Source organism: Hirundo rustica, chromosome 2, assembly GCF_015227805.2.
Source record: "Hirundo rustica isolate bHirRus1 chromosome 2, bHirRus1.pri.v3, whole genome shotgun sequence".
Lineage (NCBI taxonomy): Eukaryota > Metazoa > Chordata > Aves > Passeriformes > Hirundinidae > Hirundo > Hirundo rustica.
Window position 1 is genome coordinate 33,979,416 of NC_053451.1, and position 25,870 is coordinate 34,005,285.

The 25,870-nt window shown below is 41.3% G+C and overlaps 1 protein-coding gene across 16 annotated transcripts in view; it reads left to right on the top strand.

The window, feature by feature from the left end:
• The first annotated feature begins 258 nt into the window (after nt 1-258).
• SYTL2 (synaptotagmin like 2) overlaps nt 259-25,870 on the top strand; it is a 53,575-nt gene continuing 27,963 nt past the window's right edge. For 6 of the 16 annotated variants that reach the window (XM_040055356.1, XM_040055358.1, XM_040055359.1 and 3 more), the window contains exons 1-4: nt 259-362; nt 13,590-14,003; nt 23,031-23,179; nt 25,237-25,372. In XM_040055356.1, the coding sequence (XP_039911290.1) occupies nt 13,903-14,003; nt 23,031-23,179; nt 25,237-25,372 (386 nt within the window). In that variant the 5' untranslated portion in view covers nt 259-362; nt 13,590-13,902. Of the gene's footprint in view, nt 363-677; nt 722-1,987; nt 2,061-5,728; nt 5,801-7,185; nt 7,276-7,356; nt 7,400-8,816; nt 8,842-13,589; nt 14,004-23,030; nt 23,180-25,236; nt 25,373-25,870 lie in introns of those variants that run through there. The other 10 variants (XM_040055347.2, XM_058419243.1, XM_040055348.2 and 7 more) reach the window with 10 other exon arrangements.

The window sequence follows — 25,870 nt, forward strand, 5'->3', positions numbered from 1 at the left end:
AGCAGGCACTGTCCGCTGTGGAGCTGCTCTCCCAGAGCGGTGCCCGCTGACAGCCGAGCCGAAGCTCCCCCGGCCCGCGGGCAGTGTCACCGCCCCCGGCGGTCACGGCCCCGCCGGGCACACCCGTGGGTGCCGCAGGTGGCACCAGGAGGGCGGGCGCGGGCGGGGAGAGCCGCCCCTCTCGGAGGGACGGGCGCCGGCATTGGCCCGGGGCGGCGGGACGGGCTCGGCCTCGGCCTCGCCCCCGCCCCGCGCCGCCGCCTCCCTGCCCTCCGACAAGCGGGGCGGAGGCGCGGGACGGCGGCCGCCCGCCGGGACCGGGGAGCCGGCGCTGTCTCTGGCCGGAGGGGACGGAAGGAGAGGTGAGGCTGACCTAGAAGAGACTCCGGGGGTGGGAGGTGAGGGGGGTCTTGTTAATGGAGCGACTCGGAGTCAAAAAGGGGCGTAGAAGCCACCCGCGCCCGCAGCGCTGGGACGGCGTGAGAGCGAGCCCGCGCTCCGCAGCGTCTGGCCGCGGCCGGCTGGCAGGGCCCGTTCGTTCGCCTGAGGACGGCGCGGTGCTCACAGGTGTCTCGCCCGCCCGGCCGCGGCTGGTGAGGCCGCAGGGAAAGTGGCGCCGGTCAGCGCCTTTCCTCAGGAGCGCTCCCGAGTGCCCCGTGCCCCGGGAGCCGAGCGCCGGGACATCCCCGCTGCTGCTGCCTCTGCCCGGGGTGAGAGCTGGGTAACTGTCAGAACTTCCCTGCACAGAGCTCCTTGAAGTCTGCTGGAATGGGAGGACTCTCTTTATTTAGATAAGGGGCTTAGGTCTCAGCTGAGAGATGTTAACGACCTTTGCGTAAACAGTAAACACTTTTAATCTGAAAACAGTGAATTAGTCGCATCATTCACGCTGTCTCTGGAGTGACTTGCAGGATTGGACCTGGCCTGAAAGTTTAATGCAGCCGGTTGTGCCTTTTCTGTGTGAGCAGAACAATCTGCTTAGAAGATTGCTGGGATGAAGGTCACTTAATTCTGGGGACAGATTGTTAAGTGACAAGTATTTTTGAACTTTTCGAGAAAGTGTAAAGGGAAGGGACTTAGAACATGTTGTGGTGATGCATCCCCCCACGTTGATTCGCAACATATGGTTAACAGGATGTTGCGAGGAGAAACTTGATTTTATTAGCTAAAAACTGATCAAAGTGATGTACTAAAACGTTTGCATGCTTACGTTTTGAAGCTCTCAGTGATGGATTGTTTAAAAGACTAATGAATCAAAGCACTTTCTTAAACTTGTACACAGCAACAATGCATCTTTCCAGTCATTAATTCTTAATTACAATTAGTTGTTACTACCTCTTTCCCAAACAGTTCTTAACAATCCCATGTATGAGTGGTACTAAACCTGAAGGATACAATACCCTGGAGCTGGTGCTCTATATTTAGCACTGATGACTGCTCTTCTTGGTTTGTTTCAGTTGCAGGAGTCACAGTAAGGTGCTTGAGAGCTCCTTGGCAAGAGAAGCTGGAATCAAAGTGAAGGGTTTTGTGATTTTCATAGATTATCATCCTTCTTTTTTGTTAATTGTTCATGTATTGTTCACTTTGCTTCCTCCCTGGAAGAAAAAGGGGTGATCTCAGATGATGTAGTTCATATTATTTGAGGTAATAAGCTTACCGTGGTGGTGCTAAGCATCTTTCTTATTTGTTTTGGAGGATTATCCTGGTTCCATCAGACATATCTTCTCTTTGTTCTGTGATCTTATTTTAGTTTCATCTGACATCTTTCCTGACCGCTCTACATTCTTTGTTCTTATCTTGCAGATTTTACTATTTGCATACGCTTTCCTGTGCCCTATTTGGACAAGTATACTGCAAGTCTCTGTTCATTTGCAGTTGTGTGTTATTCATGTATACTGAGTTATAAAATACTACTAATACTGTTGCTGTGTGACAAAATGCTTATACACTGCTACTAATTACCATACCTTAATGTGTTTATGTCTAGGTCTAAGGCAAGGAAATAATGAGCATCTTAGTCTGCTTCTACCTTATGTGTGCAGCTGTTCTCTGCTTTAGTTGTAAGTTACATTTTTGAATGTCTTGAAGCTGTCATTGGACCTGTCTCCTGTTAAACAAATGTCGTTCCAGCCTTTCTTGCATCACAAAAGAATGTATTACCAGTTTCACTTTCAGACTTTTAAAATTCAGTGAAATAGGTCTTCGTGTTCTTGTTTTCCAGTTCTGACAAAGGCCAGAGTAAACAACACTCCCTTGCCCCCAAAAACGGATGACAGAAAAGTGAATTTGTAATTTCCCTTAAAAGCCAGTGCTTTAGGACACTGGATAACACTCCAGGAGTGCTGTTTCTGCTGGATAGAGACCATGTGCAGGTAAAATTGGAGTTTTACCAGTAAAACTGGAGTAAACTCCTGTTACTCTGCAGGAGATTCTTGCTAGATTCCCCAGTGAAAATACTGCTCCAGTTTAGTACATGGAGGAAATTTTTGATAGTTGTATCTGGAAAAAAGGATTAACCAGGAAAGCTGTTGGATGAAGTTAAAGAAATTACTTATTTTCCACACTGTATTGTTTCCTATGCTAATGACAGAAAAGGATGAAAAATCAAATATCTAATAAGAAAACATTATTTACAAGGAAATATAAATGCAATTTGTAGTCTCTCACTGGGAAAAATGTTTAGTTTTCTTTTTTCTTAAATTAAAAATGATGCTCCTATCCTTTGGAAGTCACTCTTTGTTCAAGATTGACTTGTTTTAAACAATATAGTAAAGATTTTTTTTCTCTGCACAGAAGGTGCTTTTCACCTGGGATGGCTGACTAATGGATGACTGCCAAAAGAAGTTGGTACCCTTCTGGTGCTTGAAGTCCATCACCTGTTGCATTTAAAGGCAGCTTATTTAGGTTGATCAGAATTCAACTTAAGGAGGCTCCATAGTCTGACCTTCCAACTCCAAAACACTTATCCCAAAATGTGTGTGTCAAACCAGTGATGTTTCATGTGCTGTATCAGCAGTCTCCATTTTTAAAACTTATTTGGGCATAACTTGAGAGTGACAGCTGATTTCAGCAGACTTATTCATGATTCATTCTTGTGGCAGGGAGTCATTCCAATTCATCAGGGTACAGCAACTGGCTGTGCTAGATTCCTACTTCGTGTTATAAGGTTTCCTTGCTATATGTAATTTGTGTCTGCTTATTACATCGAGGGAGGCAAAGGGAAGGAGATGTAATGTGCATGTGAGAAGGAGGAAAAGAATACTTCTTCCCCTTCTTTATTTTATAGCTCCTTTTCAGGATGATAATGCCAGACTATTTTTGATCTGTAACCCACTCAATATCCTGTGCCTATACATCAAATTAATGAGCAACTTAACCATTTGTTGCCCAGCGAGGCTGGGGTCTCCCCATCCCTGAAGGTGTTCTCGGCCAGGCTGGATGTGGCTCTGAGTAACCTGGACCAGTGGAAGGTGTCCCTGTCCATGGCAGGGGGTTTGGATCTAGATATCTTTGAGGTCTCTTCCAACCTAAACCATGCTATGATCCCATTTTTTCCCCTTACATCTTGGTGTGTTCCTTTTTCTCTGCAGTATAAATCTTCTAAAAATAATTTTTTCTATTTCTCTATCCCAGTCAAGGAAATTTTGAACTTCATCTTTCTCTAAATGTATTTGAGTATAAATAAAAAGAAAGGCAAGAAGAAAGGTGACACTTATCTGTGGAGTAATTAGCAGAACAATATCCTAGATTTACCGCAAAATGTTTTTGCTCTATAAAAGCATCAAACAATATTGGTAAATTCTGTATGAAATTTCCTGCCCAGTGTCTGATTCAGGCTGACTGATAAACTGACAGAGATTTAGCTCTGTACAGGCTGGATGGATTACAGTCAGAGTGTGTGATCTCAGCCATGTAACTAGAGCTCCAGAACTAGAGCAGTGTATTTGAGAACCCCGGTGTTAGAAATGGTTTCTACACCATTAGCTTGTAGATGTTAAGATCTGCCACCACGTTATTCTTCTCTAATGAATTTAAATGTCTAATGTGGTTTAAAAATAGCATTTGTTATGAAAAATTAAGGGTGAGGTCCAAAAACCCATTGTAATTGCACTTGAAGCACTGTGAGCAAAAGGTATGTCTCTAAGTCCTAGGCAGAAATCTGTCAAACAAGCAGAAGTAGCAGATTTTTAACCTTCTATCCTGGTCCTGCCTGCATAACTTGGTTATTAATCCTGTGATAATTTAGGTTAGTGTAAATGTCATTAATTTTACCTTGCTTCATAGTGATTACATTGCTTCTCTGGAGGTTACGAGACTTGGATTAAAAATGAATACCCTCAGGTTACTCTCCTGTTCCCTCTGCCCTATTAGAACTGGACTGTTCTATAGCCAGGTCTGTCTGGATGAGAGGGAAGCTAGGAGAGACCTTGAATTTTTTTATAGTGGCTTGACTGAGAGAAAGTGTACCTGGCTTCCTGCTTCTGCCTGCAAGGTTGTGACATCACTTTAATAATGATTCTGTGAGGTTTAATCCTTGGTTGTTCAGGCCTAGGAGGGGCCAAGAGGGAACCAAGCAAACCCTTCAGAGATTATAATTTATTTTCGTGAACAAGGGGGTGCATTTGAATCTTCTTGGGTTAAGTGGTCATGGGGGCTCTGGCTCTGGCTGTTTCCTGGGTATGTAGCTGTAGCTATTGGGCAAGTGAGCTAACACCTTGCATAGCTATATTCTTAAAGAATGAGCCACTCCTGCAAGACTAAATACCTGTTCAGGGACAGGCCTGATACTCCAAAGCCCAGCCTCACAAACTCTGAACTCCTGATTTAGCTGACTGTATATGAGAAACAATTCCTGCCACAGCCTTTTGCTCCTTCTTTCTTATTCCTGTGCCATTCAGCATCATTTGTAGGGCACATCCTTTTCACGCAGGGCGAATTGACACCTCACCTCATCCAGTGCAACTGAAGGCTGCTCCAGAAACTGTTCCCTGCTTCATGGTTCTCAGTTTGGTTTAGCTCTTGCCATGGCATTTTATCTTCCTTGCACCATAGCACACCTCGTTTTTCAGTGTCAGAGTTCTCTGCTCGCATCCGGCCCTAAGTGTTCAGGGAAACTGGTGCCAGTCAGGGAGAAGACAATTTTGCATGATACAGCCCAACCCAGCAGTGCAAACAATCTCATGAGTGAAATTTTTATGGCTGATAGACTTCCTGTTATCCTTGCAATTTAATATCAGTATTAAGGAGGACTAACATTGCTGCTGGCTGATTTTAGCTCAGTCAGAATGACCTCAATGGCAGACAAAATTTTCATGTTATGGGGCTATTTGTTAAAACATTATGCTTGGGAGGATAAGTTATTTTCCTCTCAATAGGGAGCTATTGTGAGCTTTTAAAAATGTATCTATTAAAAACAAAAAAGATAATAACAGCAAAACAAGTAAACAAAAACCCAATAACCCTGAAATAAATGCTTCATGACAAAGTTTAAGGTAATTTTGGTGACTGAGAAGAGACCTGATGCTGACTGGTCTATGTACAGACTGCATGCTACCTTTTTTTAAACCATTTTGAATGCTACCTTTTTTAACCGTTTTGATTTTTAACTTACGTGGGAACTTTATTATAGTGCCTTTTTTTTTCTTTTTTTTTTTTCTTTTTCTTTTTTTTTTTTTTTTTCCCCCCTGCAACTCGTTCTTTGGCTTGCTTATTGTTTCTGTGACTGCAGGACTCCTAAAGGATATTTTCTTTCCTCCGGCACCTGATTTGTGCTGGCAATTGTGTGAGGCCCCGTTTTCAGGTAGGTGTGTGCTTTAGTTACGGTAGCAAGGACCTGATTAATTGACGCAAACTTTCTTAGTACCCTTGAGAGCAGGTAATTTACTAGGTAGGTAATTTTAACCTTCAGAATTTGCACGAGTGAGTGTCTGAGGTGAGTGGTTCGTCAGTCATCCAGTGAGAAAGGGCAGACAAAGGGCCTGTTCTGTAGTAACCAGTTAAATAGAGCTGTAGTTACAAGAACAAGGCTGGTAGCTGAAAAGCACGGAGGTTGCAATGACAAATTAGAGTGGTTCAGGTGAGTTATGGATTCTTTTGATTCCACAGGTACTTAGGCAGTTAATTGTCTGAGAACATGGAGTGCCTTTCGATATGTTCTGTGTGATCCCAAATTTCTGTTGGGCTGCAGGCAGAGGTGTTCTGGAGGAGTTGGGATCAGTGGCCTCTCTCAAGGAAAGCAAAGATGATGTAAAATGTTGCTGTCTTGACTAGGCAATTTTATGCTTAATACGTACCAAAAAGCTGTATTTTGCACCCTCCCGCAGGGGCAATGAGCTACTAACAGTGACCTGAGCAGCTGGGTGTTGACAGTGCTTTAGAGGAGATCCAAGTGATACATGGAAAGGGGCAACCTGCTAACTCACAGGTTCCCAGTTTTACAAAAGTAATGGAGAAAAATCAGTCTGTCAGTGATGGTGGCTGTCCTTGCTGAACTAGCTCATCACCTCAGCTCCAATGAGGAGTAACAGCAGGACTCTCAAAGTCACAGGAAGGCAACAGATACTGACTCATGGATTTCCATAATGAGATAAAAATCTGAGAAGTCATGTCCATGGACTTTGAAATAAAACTTTGAAAAGATTTCTTCAGAACATATATGCTCCAGTCTTCCAGCTCGTGTTTAGGACTGGAACGCTCTACAAACTGTCTTATGGTCAGCTCAATTTAGCATCACTCTAAGTATTTGAATGCGAATCCTTGTCTGCTCTTTTAAACGTAGATTTCTTCTCATCAGTGCTGCTAGCCCCTTAATAAGCCCTTTTGTTGGATTGTCTGTGCCAGCAGAGTCAGAACTTCACAGTGACTGTAAACTGCAGCTCAGTTTGTTTTCACATAAGAAAGAATATCTTAACAAAGTGCAGGAAGTGTGTCACTTCCCAATAGCCACTGATAGGAAATACTTGTTAATTAGTCACACTGTTTTGCATACTTCCATTCTTCAATAGTACAATTCCTACAATAAAGCAGAACCCTAGCTAAAATGTAGCTAATGCTTCTTGGAGAGCAAGGAAGGAGGGTAGAGGTCAGATAGTTCCCCTAAAGTCTCCAGTATCTCAATATCTAAACTTGTCAAGGCCTCTATTTCATACTTCAGCCTTTTTCATAACTTTTTTTTTTTTTTTTAAGAGTGGGCAATAGAAGAAAAGAAAGAGTTTGGCAGCTCCTGGTTATAGATGAATGTCCTCTATGGGATAGTACCAGTGGGAGAAATGGCAGGTGTGTTTTCCATTTTGCAATAAAAGTTTGTGAGAAGGGAATGGAGGTCCTGTTGTCACATTCTCATTGTTATCTTCCAAGCTGAATCCGTGTGTTGAAGATGGCAAGTCTCCAGAAGAAGAGGGTAAGCACTTCTTTCCTGTGAAATGAAAGGAAGGTCATGACTTCTTAACAAACCTTCTTAAGAAATGGATCAGTTGGTTGCATTATGAGTTTCAGGGTTTCTTGTTGCTGGGATCTTTTTTGGGAGGGAGAGGTGATGCAACGTTTTGGCTGTTTGGTGTGTGAACTTCTTTGCTAGAATTTGAATCTGTCTTGTATTTGTGTTGGGAAAACATTCAGAAATAGCTAACCATTAAATACGGAATTGGATCAGATATGTAGGATCAGGAGGTGATTCCCACCAAGTAATTGGTTTGCTTCTGATCTCTCTGAAGGTTTTAGTATTTTGCTTTAATCTATTTTTAAACAAGATAGGAAAACAGTCCCTCAGTCTGGACCCTGTCTGAATTTAATGCCAGTGTTGACATGAAGAATGAGAAAGCGGCAATAGGAGCTTAAGTCCCGTGAGCGTCACACTTCTGCTGTCTAAATGGAGATGAGAATAATTGACACTGACAGTGCTCTGCCTTCAGAGATCTATGGGACTCAGTCACCTTCATTTATTATATTTCAAGTCCATTATCCTGAGAAGATATTCCTTGTTTTGTAATTCTTGATGAAGAGAATTAGGCAGAAGAATGAAGTTCTTTCAAATGAACTGTTACTAATTCAAGCAATGTGCCTACTGGGATTACACCATGGCCAAGTACAAATAGTATAACGTGCAAAGGAATATAACTAGGTTTGAAAATATGTTGATGTTAGTATCAATAACTTGGTGGAATTTCTGTTATTTTGAAGATCCTCTGAATTATATATTTTTAGTAGATTTATATTTATTGCAGTGTGAAGTAAGTGGCATGACATGTACAGTTAGTCTGACAGTGGTCACAGGGAAAATGAATGTTTAGGTGTTTTCCTGAGGCTTCTCTTTAAATTATGAGCCTCTTTCTCCAGAGACCATGTCCTCTTAGTACCTCTGGCCTAATGGTTTTACACCATAACAGGTATAGAGATTGACATTCTTAGGCAGTGCTGCCAATATCCAAGCCCTGTGAAAGAAATGGCAAGCTGCCATATGTGATTAGAGGGATTACGCCACAACCAAAGCAAATTATTCTTTTCTGTTTCAATATTAAGTTATTAACTCTTATCCTCTTTGTTATTAACTCTTCTTCAGAGTAAATTGCTTTTATAGTCTTCAAAGTGATGAAGGTCTTAATGTTTCACCAAATAGGAATAAAATTAAGCCACAGGCAGAGTCATGTGGACCAACAAATCAGATGTTCCGGGAGAAAATGAGAATTTTTATGAAATGCTTGTGTTACTCCAGCTGAACTTCTTCCTCTTTCAGCTGGTTGAACACCATTATATAAGGCTGTCAGTGAAAATATCTTGAGACTGCCACTATTTTGCAGGTTAAAACCAGCAAGGATTATTTTGATGCTGCTGAATGGGGGTAAGGTGAGAGCGAAGCTTCTGTGTAACTTCTAATATTTTCCCCTTTGTGACTGTTTGGAGTAGTTTTCTGGTCCTATTCTTTCCTTTAACCATGTTGTAAGGAATACTGCACAGGAGAACAAATAGGCTTATTATTGCAATAAAGTGAAGCATTGACATATTAATAAGGCAACACTGAAACTTCTCTTAAAATAGATATCCCTCAGTTCTGCAAAAGTCCTTGTTCTACCAACACTCTTCACAACTAGCTAGATAAGAACTTCCCTACCTCCCACTGACTAAACATCCATACAGGCAAACACTCTTCTCTAAATTAATCTCTGGGACTGTTGGAAATATGATATGGTGTGTATACTGTGCTATTATAATTTTGAAAATATTCTGACAGCACCTCTTGTACGAGCAGCTGGATTGGCTGCAGATATGCATATCTTACTGCTATGCATATCTTACTGGTGATCTTTTCCTTTCTGCCCCTTCAAGAATAAAAATGACAACAGGCCTTCTTGTGCTTGTTTTAAATTCTTGGCCTGATCATTGCAGGTAACAGCTTTTAAAACTCCTGTGAATTGTGACTTAAGTCCCTCTTCAAAGTTAATAGTTTTTCCTTCTCCACTGCTCAAGCTGAAATCCATAATCCTCTGATCTTCTGAGCAAATATGTTCATGACCATTTGTGCTTGTGCCAACACAGGCGTTTAGCTTAATTAGCTGTTCTGCCTTCATGGGATTTGCCTCATGTATTTACAGAAAAATTATCTCCAAGCCTAGGCTGGTGCTGCGTTACCTGTGACTGTACTGCTAAATATCACTGGAGAATGGAATTTATTCAGGAGACTGATTTGTTTGTTGTTGCTGCAAAGCTGGAGCTTGTGGGGCCGGCAGTCAGAGGTACCGTTACTGCCTAATGTCACTTCCCAGGGCCATAGGGGCCAGTTCTCCGAGGCTTTTATTGCTCTTGCTGTTCTTCTTGGCTTCCCTGCTTCCAAATAAAGGTTTATGATTTCCTGGGCATGGGTGTAGGCCAAACTTGGTTACTTTTGAGTATGAATTCCTCTGCACATGCAAATTGTTGTAGTGCACAATTACATTTATCTGTCTTCCTCAGCTTCCTGCTGCCTTATGTGTGGACTTCCAACTCATCCCAGCTGCTAGCACTGGTATGTTCTAGCAGTGGAGAAACATAGTTAGAAAAATGTGTAGCTTTCAAGCACATAAATCCAAACCATCTTATTTTCAAGAGCCAGTAGGTTACTTGTAAGTGAATGCTTTCTGGGATGAGGATGTGTGCAGATAGCAGTCTCTGATCAGCCAGGCCTGCAGGGGAGTTGTTCAGCTGAAGGACTTGGCACAAGGAGCTGTGTGAAGCAGCCAGAAGCGTGGGATGGGGCTGTCACCTTCTTCCTCTTGTTAGGAGGCATTGGCTGCAAGACAGATTCTCTGGATCAAAGCTTTAGCAACTTAGGTCTACTCTACAAGGAGCACTTGAAAAGTAGTTTCGCAATGTAAATTTAGGACATTATGAGGTTTCTGCATGCAGAAGGAGATCTTGTTGGTTTGAATGGAACAGCTGACTTTGGGGTTTTGCTGTTTGTTTTCTGACTGTTGGTAAAGTCCCTGTCAGCCATGGCAAAGTACTCCAACATTTTCCTAGCCTCCCTCATTGCATCCCATAGTTTTACATGGAGTAAAAACTTGGAAACCTAAACTATTATTGTAGTACCTCTTAATGTAATATCCCATAGCGTTTGGAATGCAGTATGCAAATTAACATTTCCCTTTTGTATTTAGGGGAAAGCAGTGTGTGGGGGTAAGCAGAGTCCTCTGTAGAATTAATGAGTTTGTGGACTAAGTTGTCTTTCTTTTGTGGTTCCTGTTTTAGAAAAATGTGAATTCTGACTTAAAGCAATTGAGGTGTACAGCTGCCTGTGAGGTTCTGAGAAATTTTACAAGATAAAGTTTTTGGATGAGTGCCTGCCTAAACCACTTGGAAACCAAGAGCAGCTTAAGAGTGTGTGTGGGCAAAACTATATTTTGAGTTGCCTTTCTGTTTCTTTTATTGCCAAAACATAGAAGCTTTCATGCATGAGTTGGATAAAACATAATTTCAGATTCCTATTTATTACTGGGAGTCTTCCATTAAAGGGAAGGTGGTTTTTTTGTGGTTTCACTTGAATTTAATGTTTAAGAAAAAAATTATGCCAAATATGCCATGACTCACAAATGTTAGCACATGAGAACCCTGTGTCAGAAGTCAATCAATGTGGTATCAATTTCCATGATTTAATCAGTTTGATAGGGATCTTTCAGTCTTATTTGAAACTTAGGTCTGAAAACTTTCCTGACAAAAAAACCCCTTGCCATTGAACTTGCAGTGACACCAAACAAACTGTTCAAAGCTCTCAGTTCTTCCTGACATATACAGGAAATTTTAAAGAGGAAGACAATGTCAAAAGAAATCTAAATAATTGAGGCTGGCTTGGTGTTAGAGTGTGAATTGAACAGAAAGACATTGATTCCCCCCCTGCCCCCCCCACCTTTTTTTTATTTTTAAATGAACTTTAAGTTTTGGAGCAGGTTCTATACTCTAAGCTAGCAGTTTTTACCATCTGTATTTGGAATCAGGGCTGACAATCTTTTGCAGAAAGCCAGCCCTGCAGTAACTTGTATCAGACAATCTCATGAGATTGGCCGTGCACCACACACACAGAAAGAGGTTTTCTTGTTTATGAAGAACTGTGGAATCACGGGTGAAGAGCCTGACAGGGTGGGTGGTATCTTGGTATCTCACCTCTGATTGAAAACAAAGTGGGGGTGCAACCATAGCTGAAGAAACTGCTCTGCAGAATGATGGTATCTGGAAAATTTAGTAGCAGTGCTGCTTGCTGCGAGCTCTCACAGCCTGTTTGGATGTGCCCTTGCAAACTGTTGTTCACATGGGGAGGGCTGAAGCCCTAATTCCACTAATTTTGTTGATTTGAGTGCTAAGAGACATCAGTGAAGTCTGCAGGTGGTTTTGTAAATGCTGCCCAATTATTCACTTTAGATTTTTAAATTCATATAACAAGACAATGTAACACATCTTCCTTTGGTCTTCTTTAAACATAAAATACCAAAGATGTGGCAAGATATTATTCTGTGCAACAGCTTTCTTGCAGACTTGACTGAACTTGGGCAAGAAACAAAGCAAAATCTTTGATTATTCCAGTTCACAGCTGTCTAGGGTTTGTAGCTGCAACATGAGTTTCTGTGGGACACTTGCCATTCAACTAACATCCAGGCCTTTGGATTCAGTGTGGATGCTGCTTGCTGTGTGAGACGGTTTAGAAAGATTCCACGTGACAGTTGAAACCAATATCCACACCTGTTCCTAAGCTGAAGGTTTAAGTACTCTTGTAGCTACTCAACAAATTTAGGATTGTTGTATTTGTTGATAGTCCTATCAGTAAGCACTTTTCACTTTTGCCTAATTATAAACCCATAATTTTCTTAATGCAAATGAAGTTTACAGATGGCAGGTTGTTTGAGATGCTTTTGTATCAACCTCGTGCAACAAAATCCCAATGAGAATCACAGCGAAGCAAAAGCGTGCAGAAGGTGGTTGGGCATTGGAGTTGTTGTGGAGATATCACATCAGTACTGTGGCTACAGCTCCCTACCAAATCTAAAAGGAATGCTGTTATTTTCAGAATGAAGTTTCTCTTTGAGCCCTGCCTGTGTCAATATCTTGTTTTAATGGCCCGGTTGCACTCCTGTGGCCGGGGGAGCGAATGCAGTGACTCATTGCACGATTGCGGTGCTGGGTAGATTGATATGAGGTCAGCATCCTGTCAGCCACACCACAGTGTCAGTCTGCAGGGGCCAAAGGGAGACACCCACAACCCTGGAGGGCCGTGATGGAGCTGCCTGGTACAGAGACATGTCTAGTGAGAGCATCTGCTTCTCTTCTGTCTCTCCAGGTTTGGCACTAGGCATGCTTCTGAGCATTAAATTCAAGCTATTTATTTCTTTTTTTCTCAGGCTTTGGCATCCACGTCTCTGTAATCCTGAGGCACTAAGATACCCTACCACAGACACAACTAGCTCCTCCCCATGCTACTCTCTCTATTCCTTTAAGGGTTTTTTTGAAGAAGAGGTTTTTGTCTTTGACAGTTGGAATTATCTCTAAGTGGATAGTCCTGAAACCATGGCTTATGAAACAGAGACAAAACAGTATTTCAAATTACTACTTGTAAATGCAGTTTGGCTTGTATAAAGCAGTGAGGTTCATGTTACCACATGACTTGTAATTACACATACTCAATATGATTATGTATAAATTAGTTCACATTTATTCCATATGGTCTGTAGGACAGTGATTTGGCCTTTTTTTTCCTCCTCTTTTTTACTTTAAATCATTGTGATAAGTGCTCTTTGCTTACTTTAGGGGCGTGGTTATCTCCCCTTTCCTCCAAATCATTCTGCTAACTGTAAGGATGATTTAAAATATACTTGTATGATACAAGTGTACCAATAGTATGACACTCATTTCTACATTGTAGGGTGTGAGTTGTCATATTGGGGAAGAATATGTTTTCATGGCCACCTTGCTCAAGAGGCCTGTAAAACAGGTTTGACTTGAAGTGACCATTTGAACTTCATAAAGTCATTTAATCACACTGAAAAACTTGTTTCTTTTAATTAAAAGTGCATACATAATCCACTTCCCTGATCCCTGATATTGCAACTTGTTCTTCCTTGTCTCTTTTTTAGGGAATATTTTGTTTGTTCTCAAGCACTGGATATGCTGGGTCAATGAACTGTTACTCCAGGAAGCAGAGTTGAGAGGACAAACTGAGAAGATATTATTGTGATGGCAAGCCGGAATGCAACATTTTCCCAGAAGTCTCTCATCTAGGGGAACATGCAAGAAAGCAACCTTTGTGACTCTTTAAGCCACTGGCTGTAAGCTGGTCCAGGTTTGTCAGTGCCTGCTGAAAAAGACTTCTAGAACTTTGAGCAGGCTACAAGCGTGTCCTCACCAAGATCTTCCCAAACACCTTTCCAGCCCGACGCACAGATCAAGATGATTGACCTAAGCTTCCTAACCGAGGAGGAACAAGAGGCAATAATGAAGGTGCTGCAACGGGATGCAGAGCTTAAAAGAACTGAAGAAGAGAGAGTCAGGTAAGGGATCTAGCACCCTGCTTGTCCTGGGAAGACCTACACAATTCTTGTACTGTGTTACTCAGGAACAGATTAAAACAGTTGTTGCTGAGGGCCCCATATTCCTCAGTATATGCGGTTTGGAGATTTTTTTTTTTTTACTTTTGACTAGATTTCTGAATGAAATACCTCTACCACACAAGTGATCATTACTGGCCAAAGTTGGTTTAGACCTTTATAATTCCATAAGGAGCCAAGAGCACCCTGTACATGTCTGTGTGGATATGCCTCTGCCTTGGTTTCCTCAGAAGAGGATTCAGTTTGTAAGTGTCAGAACCACTGCAGACTGGACTAACGACTAGTAAGTGAGGGACTTGGCTCAAAAGGAGTGCAAGCACCCCCAACAAACCAAAATATGGTTGCAGTCAGCAAATATGTCTGAATGCTGAATTTGTACCTAAAATATGTGGAGCTGCAATATAATGGATCTGCAGTTCAGATAAAGTACCAACACTATGCCCCACTGCCACAGATAAAGCAGAAAATTGCTCCTTACACAGATGGAGCAATGTGTTGTTATTCTGGAGTGTTTTATGTGCTGGGAGGTTTTACTGGAGCTACTCTTAGGGTAACTGCCATGACTTGAAATGCATGGATGGAAAGTGGTGTTTCTCAGATGTCTCTGAGAAAGCTGTCTCTCTACACAGGTATAAATAACAGTCAAATAGTTCCTTTGCTGATATAGATAGTTGCCTGCTCAAGAGTGAGGATTTTGGTAGGCATTGGGGTTTTTTTTCCCAGTGTGAAAGAAATTATCCTTTACAAGGTACACAAAATATCTGAACAGATAATGAAAAATGGAGCTTGAGGTGCTGAAAACTCCAAGTGCTATAAAATAAACAAATTTTTACAGGCCTCAGCGAAGGCAGGATTTTCTCTCACTGACTCGGTAATCTTCTCTAAGATTCTTTCTTGTTGTGATGTTCCTCATGAGGTAATGTATTTCCAGTTTAAATGCTTTGAAGTTATTCCATCCATGATGCATCTCTGATGCTTCTTTGCTACTGAGAAAGATTTTGTTGTTGTTGTTGTTTTGATAAATGTCCTCGGTGTAGGCATAACCTAGATCCTGCAAAGGAAAAGGCAGCCTGCCCCTTGCCCTCAGAGCACCATTCCTTTTGCTGAGTACGCTTGTGCAGCCCTGAGGTTCTTCGATCAGCATGTGGTCAGCATTTTGTTGAGTTATTCTACTTGCCTCTTTTAAGAGCAATAAAGTGTAGACCACTAGCTTCTCCTTGTTAAAAAGACTTTTCCTCTCAAAGCATTTGTTTTGCTGAAGGTAAAGTCATTACCGGCACTGTTCCAAGTTCCTGGCCCCATCTTAGTGAAGCCTGAGTAAATATTTTCACCACACACTTCTGTCTTCTGCTTCAAAAAGCAGTTAACTGACTTTTCTGTGACAGAATAGGCATTTTATTTACTGAAGGTAGAAAACCACTGCTTTTAGTCTTGGAATGTTACATCAATGCCAGGCCTGAAAGCATTCAGGGTAAGTAATTGTAGATGAGATTTTGAAAACAGTATCTAGGGAAAGGAACCCTTCTTGGAACAGAAATTCAGAACAGCCACTCTCAGTAGTGGTCTGAAAGGACTGTCAGCAAGTATTTTTGTCCCTGTAGCTTTACTTTTGCCATTTATAATTCTAGTTCAAGAGGGTGTGGTGGAAAATGCAGGAGACTGCAGGTTGTAGCAGCCTGTAATCAGCACATTTGCTGCTACAATAAAAAGTCTCTTCTGGTTTCTAAATATTATAGCTTCTGAGAAACTCAAAACTTACATATGAAATGGATTTTTCTGCTTAATTGGGGCACATGGAGCCTGCTTTTCATATCTTATATATTAAAACACTGCTTGATTATATCTCCAGCCAAGGAGACGCAGTATCTTGGTTTGGATTCTATAGCTTTGCACAGCTGAGAGATTCCAAGAGCGGGATCAACTGTCATCGTTCAAACATCAGACAACGTGTTATTTATATGTGTATATAATGGAAGTCTTTCAATGTGATGTTTTTTCCTCTCCAGAAGAAATTCTGAGGTTTGAAGGGTGTTCTAATAATCTGTGCCATGTTCTTGGAGTGTAGACAAATTGGTAACGTGACAAAATCCTCTTGGAGCCACTTCCTAGTGGAATTTTACAAATCACCTGATAGTCTCTTCTCTGCTAACAGTTACGAGTATTACTAATCTAATAAAACTGCTCTGATTAATCTGGCCCATGCAGCCTCCTTAAGGCAGTCTGCTTTAATTCTTGGTTTGTTCAGGGCTGTGATAGGTGTTTCCCCATCTTGTGGCTCCTTTTGTGTTGGTCTAGACCAGCACGATTAGTTTCAGGTACAGCATTGCTTTGGCAACAGCATGCCTGCTTCCTCTTTCACCTCTGCTGAGGTTTGTCTCAAAGGAAAGAGGGTTTTGATGTTCTTATTGGGAAAAGGGTGATGAAGAAATCTCTAGTGACAAGAGGGGGTGAAAGCAAAAAACGTGGTATACTTTTTTATTCCTAGTGCAAGAAGATGCCTCTTTGCTTACTTACTCTGGGAGCTGCAGTGGGTCACTCAGTGGCAGCATTGCTGGGGGTGAGGCAAAGGCATAAAACAAGAGTCAGGTGACAGCTTGTCAAGACTAGAGCTGTTTTTCAGCATATTATGGACTTAATTATTTTGGTTTAGTTGTCATCGTTCCTGTTCAGCAATCTCGGATATGTCCTTTTCCAGCACTGAACAAATGAGTGGGCTACATACATAACTGAATGTCCTGGCAGTAGCTTCAACATTACCCCTAACTCCTTTTACAGATGCATAGTTCAGAATCAACTTAACTTTGAGCCCTTTCTGTAGACAGCAAAGTGAGCAGAAATACTTTTGTCTGAAGTTGTGGAGTGTGGTTGGGTGACTCTTCAGAGGTCTGAGAAGCTCGCCCCAGGCACCAGCGTGTCTGAGGCAGAAAGCTGTTGTGGTCACCTTTGTGACAGGGTTCCCTGCTGTTGCCATCAGCCCTTTCCAGCAGAACCCCCTAGCAGTGCTCTTGTGGGCTGTGCTTGCTTGTGATTGTTTGCTCCTCTGTGTAAACTGAGGGAGGTTAATGATAGGGGAGGTTCTCATGTGGAGATGTTTGTGTGGTGGGTGGGGACTGCTGTGTGCCAAACCCCTTTGAGACATTAATCGGTGTGGCATTGCAAAAAGAGAGAAAGCTTCAGGGGTCTGATTCTGCTGGGAGTGTGTGCCTGTTGAAAGCCTAATGTAAATGTTATCTTGTCTCTGGCTAGTCCTAACAGATATTCTCTCCAGTTACTTTTCACGGCAATTTTCCTAATATTGTTGACTGTCAGAAGGAAGACCCTTTTGTGAGGTGGGATATATTTAAGGTGTCACAGCCAGGTTAACACTGGCAGTGGGGAAACCAGACTTACTACTGTAACATGAAAATAACTGACATCAGAATAGGTACTTCAAATAGTCATAAAATATTTTTTTTTTTGTTACATGAAACAGTTTTGAGAGTGTGTTTAACAGAAGCAAGGAGGTTCTTGGCACACCTGTTGTGACAGAAAAGGATAAGCTCAAGTCTTCTGGATGAAATCCCTGTTATGGGCACTGTTTAACACCACATATGATTTTCCAAATACACTGACTATTCAGGCAGTAGAGCAATTTTATTCTCTAGCAGAATGTTCTTGTCACTATTTATCCTTCTTAAAAAAGCCAACTGACATAAGAACAAAGGTGGAGAGGATGGTCCCAGCCCACCTTGTTTTCATCTTGACCACGTGAGATAGCTGGGCTTAAGGAAGAGACCTTTCTTATTGGTCTTGGTAAGAGATGCAGCATTGGACTACACTGAGAAAAGAGCTGATACCTTCTCTTCCCAATACTGATTGCCACTTTGTCTACTAGTAGCAGATAAATTGTTTGACAGGATGGTGATTGTTTGGAACTGCTAGTGAAGCAGGGAAAATGGGACTTACCCTGTGTGGTAGAAGAACGTACTGAAAGGAAAAAGTGGATAATAATAACAATTTTTAACCTGTATATTGAGGACTCCCTCTGTAGGCAAGGTTTTCCCTACCATTCAAAGACTTTATTGGTAAGACTTACCACATGTTTGAACCTGACACTGTTTTAATATTAAGTGCCAAACTGAAGCCTTTGTCTTCAGATTAGATTAGTCTTGATATGTAGTTCACCTGAAATCCTAAATGCAACCTTTTCTTTCACACAGCAGGAAAGATGTCCTTGCTGGTAGTGTGAAGCGAGCTGTGATACAGGCTCTTGTGCTCACTTATATTTGCTTGTATGTGTCATTTGGTGGGGCTGGTTTTATGCTTTATGTGCCTACTTTTAAAGCCTGTGAAGAGCTGGGGACACAGTGTGAGCAGAACCTGCCAGTTACATATTTTCTAACAATGTTTCCACCCCTTGTTCCGATTGTCCTGTGCTGCTGTCCAGGCAGGCTCTAACATCAAAAGTCTATTGTCACAGGGTCATAGTTTTGGTTCCAGATCCTGATGGAGACCATATTTCAGTGGGCAGCAGAGTTTCATGTTTTCTCTTCTTTCTCTCCAAAATCAATTGACTTCTCACACCTCTGAGCATGTTTCTTGTTCATGCATTCATTCTGATGCTCCAGGCTGGGATGTGTCTCTCTTCCCTCTGACCTGAGAGAGGATGTCAGGTCTTTGTCTTGTCATCAAGACTTGTGCTGACTACAGCCTGGGCAGTTCTCCAAGGACCCAAAAGCAAGATGATACCTGAGATTCATTCATCAGGGTATTGTTAGTAGACTTAATACGCACACACTTCTGAATGAGCATAAAATGGAAGAACATGCATTACCGCAAACAGAATTGGCTTGTTTTTTCATGTATCCAGCTACTTCTGACTATTAAAAATCTTGCTGTCTAGAGAGACCCCAAAGGCAAGTGGGGAAGGGTTGCATAACCCCAAAGGTCTGCTTTTGTTCTTTCTAATATAGCTCTCAAACAGTTTGAAGTTATATTACTCTATTGTTTAAACTAATTAAATAGTAACTGATGAGGTTTTTTTGTTGTTTTTAGGGTTTTGTAAAATCATATGCAGCTACCAGAGAAAAGATAACTTACTTGTAATTTGGGGCTGCTCACTACAAATATTTTGGGTGTAGTTCTCTAACAAATGTCAGAACAGCCTTTCTTCCTATACCTTATATAGATATTTGCAGACTAAAGAGGCATGCTCATACAATGTGGAAGGTACGTATTGCTAGATACTCTTTTTTCAAAAACAGGGATGAGTTGTTCCCTCTTTGCTCATGAAATGACCTATTACAGTAGCCTACAAAGCACAGGAAAAACCATTCTGGATTGGTGATAAGAAGGTTGACAGGGGCTGATTATATCACAGCAGATTTTCTACCTTACAGTGATACCATATGATCTGGTCCGTTATCAGATGTTCCAGGGGTGGAGAGGAACAACACAATTAATCCATGCATAGATTTTCTGTTTGCCTGCAGAGTAGTGGACAGTTGGTTTGTTTTCCTGTTCAGTGCAATCTGCGTGTACTTACTGCCCTAGGGGAGATGACAGATTTTCTGTCTTGCCATAAAACACGTTTCACCTTGGCACAGTGGAAAAATCCTATTAAATAATGGGAACTCAGTCTTATTCAGTCCAAAATCCTCTTTTAAATCTCCTTTTAGCTATGTACCTTTACTTTCTTGAGTCTAAAGTTCCTGTAGGAGAAGAGGGCACTAGATTCATTATAACTTTAATCTGTTTCCCCTTGAAAAACTGCAGCATAAGCTAACTGGCATTTTACCAGAGCACAGAGGGACTCCAGAACACATACTTGCATCATACATAAAGCTTTTGCTGCATTTCCTCCTAATTGCAACCTTGGCAACTGAGCCTGCAATCTGATTCTTAATCTGGATGTCTATTAGTTCTTTGATCACCAAGAGAAAATTTAATGACCGCTTGGTCAGCCACTTTGATAACTGGGGAGCTGGTGTAGAATCAGTTGTTGGCTTCTAGTGCTGTTGTGGTTTGCTGGGAGGCTGACGTAGCTGTGGAAAACCGTGGCTGCAGTCTGATTCTCCACAGTTCCTTTCAAGGTAAACCACAATCTCTGTCTAATTCCTAGCAGTCAATCAGGCCCCCATAGTGCAGGCAGTTTGATGTTACTGCTAAGACCTCCTCCTAGCAAATCTTGAGAATTCAAGTAACATTGTAAAATTTCCCATTTGTTGCAAAAAACCGTCATGGGCATTACAAGTCTATGATATATTGGTGAAAGAGGCTTAAAAACATTTTTGTTGTCAAGACCTAGAACTAATTGTCTCTCTGATAATGGAAATATGTTTATTTGTGGCTGGAGAATGCCTGGAAATAACTTTAATACTTAAGTTGCTCTTAGTTATTTAAAAAAAAAAAAAAAAAGGACTGACAGGCTAAACACCTCTCTTGAAAAGGTGAGTATGCCTAGCTTACTTCAAGGTGAGATAGTAAAAGTCTGTTTTAAGTCAGCTGCTGCGAGCATCTGTCAGTTCTCACCATACAAACCCTATCAGGCAGGCAGATCATTTGTAAAACAAGTGCTGTGTAAATTGAGAGCACATTTATACCTTTGTTAGCAAGCATAATTAATTAATTCCCAAAGTCTAGAAGGCCTGTTGAGCTGGTTGAGTTAAGGTACACTAACTCTCAGAGGCAGCAAGCAGAGGGGGGAGTAGAGTGCTTGACTTTCACTTCCAGACAAAATGAGAGCTGCATTGGCTGGGTGACACTTATTGAGTCGAGCTGTGAGAAATTCGTGCCTCTGTCTCTGTCTGGTTATGTTAACTGGTCACAGATCTGGGAGTCCTGCAGGCAGGTGAGCACACTGCAACAGCTGAGAGACCTGGGATCCTGTCCCCTTCCACAGCCCAGCCAAGCTTCCTCTGCTCTCAGCTGACTTGTAAAGTTTTCCAACCACACCCAGTTTCAGTGGCTGAATACCAAGGTGAGAGGAGTGAGCAGTGTCTGGGGCAAAAGGATTGAATCAAACAGGGTGAGGACATTGAATACCTGTCCTGTGACTCAGTACCCTCCCTCTAGAGAACCTCCCTTGGCATATGTTGTCATACTGTCCCCGAGCACTTGCTGCAGTCAGAGCTCTGCTGCCCTGCAGGCTGAAAAAAAAAAGCTGAAAAGCCAGTCCCTAGCCCTAAGGGTCATCACTTCTGAGGAAGACAAATAACACGTGTGAAAGCAGGTGAAAGGCAGAAGCAGTCACCTGTGTAAAAATTTGTGTGTTCTACATTTCCATTCTTCCTGCTGGCTGCATTTATAAACTGAGTAATATATTTGCTGAAGGACAAACAGAAGCTACTGCTGTGTTCCTGCTTCAACTTAGAACACCTGCTTAGGAAAAGTACATATTTTGGCCCTTAGAGAAGCACAGAGTGAGGGAGAAATTTTAAATGGCCCAGTAATACTGTGGACTGTTGAAGCTGAAAATGCCAATGGTGACCTCAACATCTGGCAGCCTAAACTGTATGTAGTAGATTTGAGGCACCCTTAGGAGGGACTGATTTTTGACAGTACTTTCAAAATGAAGTTTTCAGTATTCAAATTGTAATATAGCTGATGCATTCAAATAAGGCTTTTCATATCCAGCCATACAAAGATGATTGAGAAGTTGATTGACAGATGAGAATGGTCTGTCTTAGTGCAAAGGCTGGGACTAGCTCTGTGTCCTTTCTCTGCTGTGAATGACTGTGCGTGACAGTCAAATCTGCAACCTACCATAACGGGCTGTCATCAGAGTTAATTGATTGTACCAGAAGGTCTATCCCCTAAAGCCATGAGAAATGTCATACTCTGGTGAAATTCCTTGGGCTAAATGATCTTCAAAGGTCCCTCCCAACCCAACCCATTCATGATTGTCCACCAGGCCTGTGAAAGGCAGCACCATTCTGCATCTGTGTGGACTATACTTAGCCTTCAAGTCTCAGGAAATGGATCTGATTTGATTTCTCCCTTGGGCTCTGTCGTTAGCTTAATTTGCTGAAGGAAAGGACATGAATGGAGAAGGAAGGTGAAGCATGACTTGACTTTCTTTTTGTTTAAGTGCTCTCTGAATCTGTGTGGTAGTTTCTCTGATCTGCAGGTTAGTCTCCAGGCCATGTGTAAGCATATGCCCTATATGTTACATGCCTAACAAAACACAACCTCTCAAATTGCCCACAGCGAGTGCTTATTCTGTTAAAGCATGCCTCATAAAAGCAGGAAAACCCTGAAGCCTGAAAACAAATTATTAAAAATTTGTCTCCTGGTTTTTAAGATGGCTGCAGTTCACGTGATGGATATATGTAGATTAATAAAGTAAATGGCTCAAACTAATTTTGTTGTTTCTTCCATGTGATGATGTTTTTCTTTGTAACTCATTGTATTCATACAAGGATTTTTGTGTAATTTATGGAAAAAATGACACCATTCTTCCAGTACACATTTGGAGAGTGTGTGTGTGTAAAAGCAATGCCAAAAAACCCCCTGAAGCTGCATCTTCTGAGCCCCAAAATAGCCATGCTCTTAATGTTGCTAAAGACTTTTTATGCTGTTCTACTAGCTTATCTCAATTTTAATCTTGGAAAACTGGCCTTTGAAGGCAGGAAGTCAGAATCTGTAGTTCCTGGAGACTTCTCTAGTGCTTGAGTGTTTATCATAGCAAAGCTGTTTTGTTTTTTTCCTAAAGAATTACCCTCAGACCATAAGTTGAAGTAATATAATAAGGCTGAGGTTCTTCCCTTTCCAGCTCATTGTCATCCTTCATAATTAAATAAGGAGCGTAACAGGTGAGAAGATGGAAATAACATGTGGAGACAATGGTAAAAAAAATCAGCAAGCAAAACACAACCCTACTCCCCAAAACAAAAAACAAGCAAGGATAAAATTCTGCCTCCTTTTCCTGTTCACATAGGTAAGTATGTGATGTATGTTTATATGTCATTTATTCAGTTTTCTCTTCCTCAGGCATTTACCAGAAAAAGTCAAAGACCATGTTCAGCTAAAGAATATGAGTGGGCAGTGGTTTTATGAGGCCAAGTCGAAGAGGCACAGGGATAAGATCCATGGAGCCGATATTATCAGAGCTTCCATGCGCAGGAAACCTGCCACCATTGGTAAGCATTTGGGTTGAACTCTGTTTTGGAAAGGCTGCCTCTTACTTTGCTAACCTCAGACAATGTTGCCTGTGAAATACGATACTGGTGTCTCTACAAATGGAAAGTGATGCAAAAGAGACTTCCCATGTAATTTACAGAGTAAGCTTTCCTCTCCCACACTGCTGTATATTAAAGAGTGGTGACTGCTAACAGGAGGGACTGGCTTGTGTTTATGTTCAAGATTAAAAGCTCTCTGCACTCCTAGACCCATTCTCATGTCCATTTCTGAGGCCCTGTGATTTATTTAGGAACGTGCAAAGAATCTGAGATTGAGGAAATTGCCCTTTAATGTGAATTTCCAAGATTTTGGAGCTTGGTTTGAGACATTTGAGGCTTAATGGCAGGCATCACAAGCTAGAGATAGTGGTTAGAACTAACTGAAATATATGTGCTGAAAGCTCTGGCAGCTGTAACTGGCATCTTGTGTCCAGGTGAACTTCAAGTGCACCCAGAATCCCCATGGTAGTGGGTGCCCTGGTCACCATTAACTTTATCCCTTGGAGGAGGGGAGTGAGCAGTTAATCTGTGTTCACAAAGACATATTATATAATATCCAGGATTTTACAGACCCCCATTATAAATCTCTCAGCGTCTGACTTTTAATCCAAAGTGTCCTGGTCTATTTTATCATTCATGGTATGGAAAGTGATTTTTTTTTTTTTCTTAGCGAAACTGATGTATATCCCCTTTTAACCTCCTCAAGTTCTACTAAGTCCTTTTGATTTAGACTTGCATTGTTCTTACCAGATTGTTCTGATGTTTGTACTATTTAGTTTTTTTAGTTCTGTCCAGAGATTTTGCTATGTGCTAGTGAAGCAAGTAAGGTACTTCCTTCCATACTGTGACTGGACTACAGTTTGCTGCTTTCTATGGGTTTTGTAACTACAAGTTAGGCTTGTTTTCCTCTGTCTAACCCTGTAATATTGTACCTTCTCAATTTCTATATTTTCAGAGATGATTTTAAATAATGACAGTTTAGGCAGTTTGAGGTTACTGCTTTGAGCTTTTAAGTTAAAAAGAAAAGGCCTGAGCAGAAAAGAATGCCAAAAAAAAATCATAGGGGGTTAGTGTGGTGTGTTTGTCATTTTGACTGGTTTTGTGCTTGAAGGTTATGAAAATCAGTTGTGAAATTCTAGCGAAATTTCACAGTAACTTGTACTGTAAAGGAAAGAACTAAAAGCCATATAATCTTAAAGGAAAGTTAATTAATCCCAATCATGTCACTTAAACAAAGGGACATGTTGGTACATTCAGACCTATGTACAATTGCTTGGTTTCAATGACTCATGAGATGGCAAGATATTTTTCTTTCTTTGCAGTTATAGATAGCAAAAATATGAATAAAAATCTTGCTTGTTTTTGCACACTGAGAAATTCTTCACTTCTAAACTATTGCTGAAGTGGAGGAAGCAACAAGAGGAAATAATGGAATGCTTTTGCTCTGAAAGGAATTATCAGAACAGAATTTTGCCTCACCCTAAAAAGAAATGCAAATGTATTTGCATTTGCTGCGTGAGGTGGGGCTTTTTGTTTGTTTGGGTTTTTTATATTACCTTTCTAACATCTTGTGGTAATTCTGTTCATAAAGGATTAGCCACCTGCCTAAATGAGTTATGACCGACTTCTAGCTTACTGCTTAGGAAGGGAATAATTGACTGGATTTCAACATATTTTCAGTTTCCCATGGTTAAATAATTTTTGCTTCCTCAGGACACTGAGGATGAAGTTTCAGTATTTGTCTAACTGCCAAAACTGCAGGATCAGTCTTTACCAGGGTTCTTGTAGAAAGCTCCTCCATTTAGGATCATTTTAAGCTTTAAACCAGGTATGTCTGGTGTAGTAGAATGAAGTATTTAGAAAATCTTTAGAAGGCACTAGATCTGCTTCTGAAAACAATTCAACTATAGTGGCCTTTAGAAATAGCTGTAGGCCTAAATGCAAATACTTGTAGTTTGTTCTTAAGAAATTCTGTATGAATAGGTGGGAAACAGCAATATTCTTGCTTCATATTTTAGCTGAAGTGGGTCAGAACAAAACGAGCAAAGCAAAGATCAGCTGGGTGAACAATGTTGATAAAGAAGTCTTCGTGCCGCCCGATCTACACGGCATTGTGGAACATCAAGAAGAAGAACAACAGAAAACTAGTTTGAGGTAAGCTGTCTGTTTATCATGCTTAGAATGTATATATATGGACTAGTGAAACTTGGAAGCTTTAAGTTCCACCCAAAATATTGTGCTTATCTCTTATTTCAAAGGTCACCAAATGTTCCCTCAGAATCATTCAAGAAATTTGTGCATGTGACAGACACATAGTCATGCATTGTTCTGCATTTGAATATAGAACAATTAACATCTTCAGCTTGCCTTTCTCAGAAATAGTTGACAATCAAGCATAGAATGGTCCCACACATGTTCTCATGCCACAATTTATTTTGGTTCCTTGAAGTGAGACCTGGATTTTCTTGTTGGAATGGCTGGCCATGATCAGTCCCCTGCAGTCAGTAACAGGGGGACCACAATCTCTACATCTCTTCATTCAGTTGTGTGCTGAAAGCATTCTATCAGTTCAGCCTGAATTTTAAACTTGGATTACAGCATTATTGAGATTAGAAAAACCTGTAAAATCATCAAGTCCAACAATTAACCCAG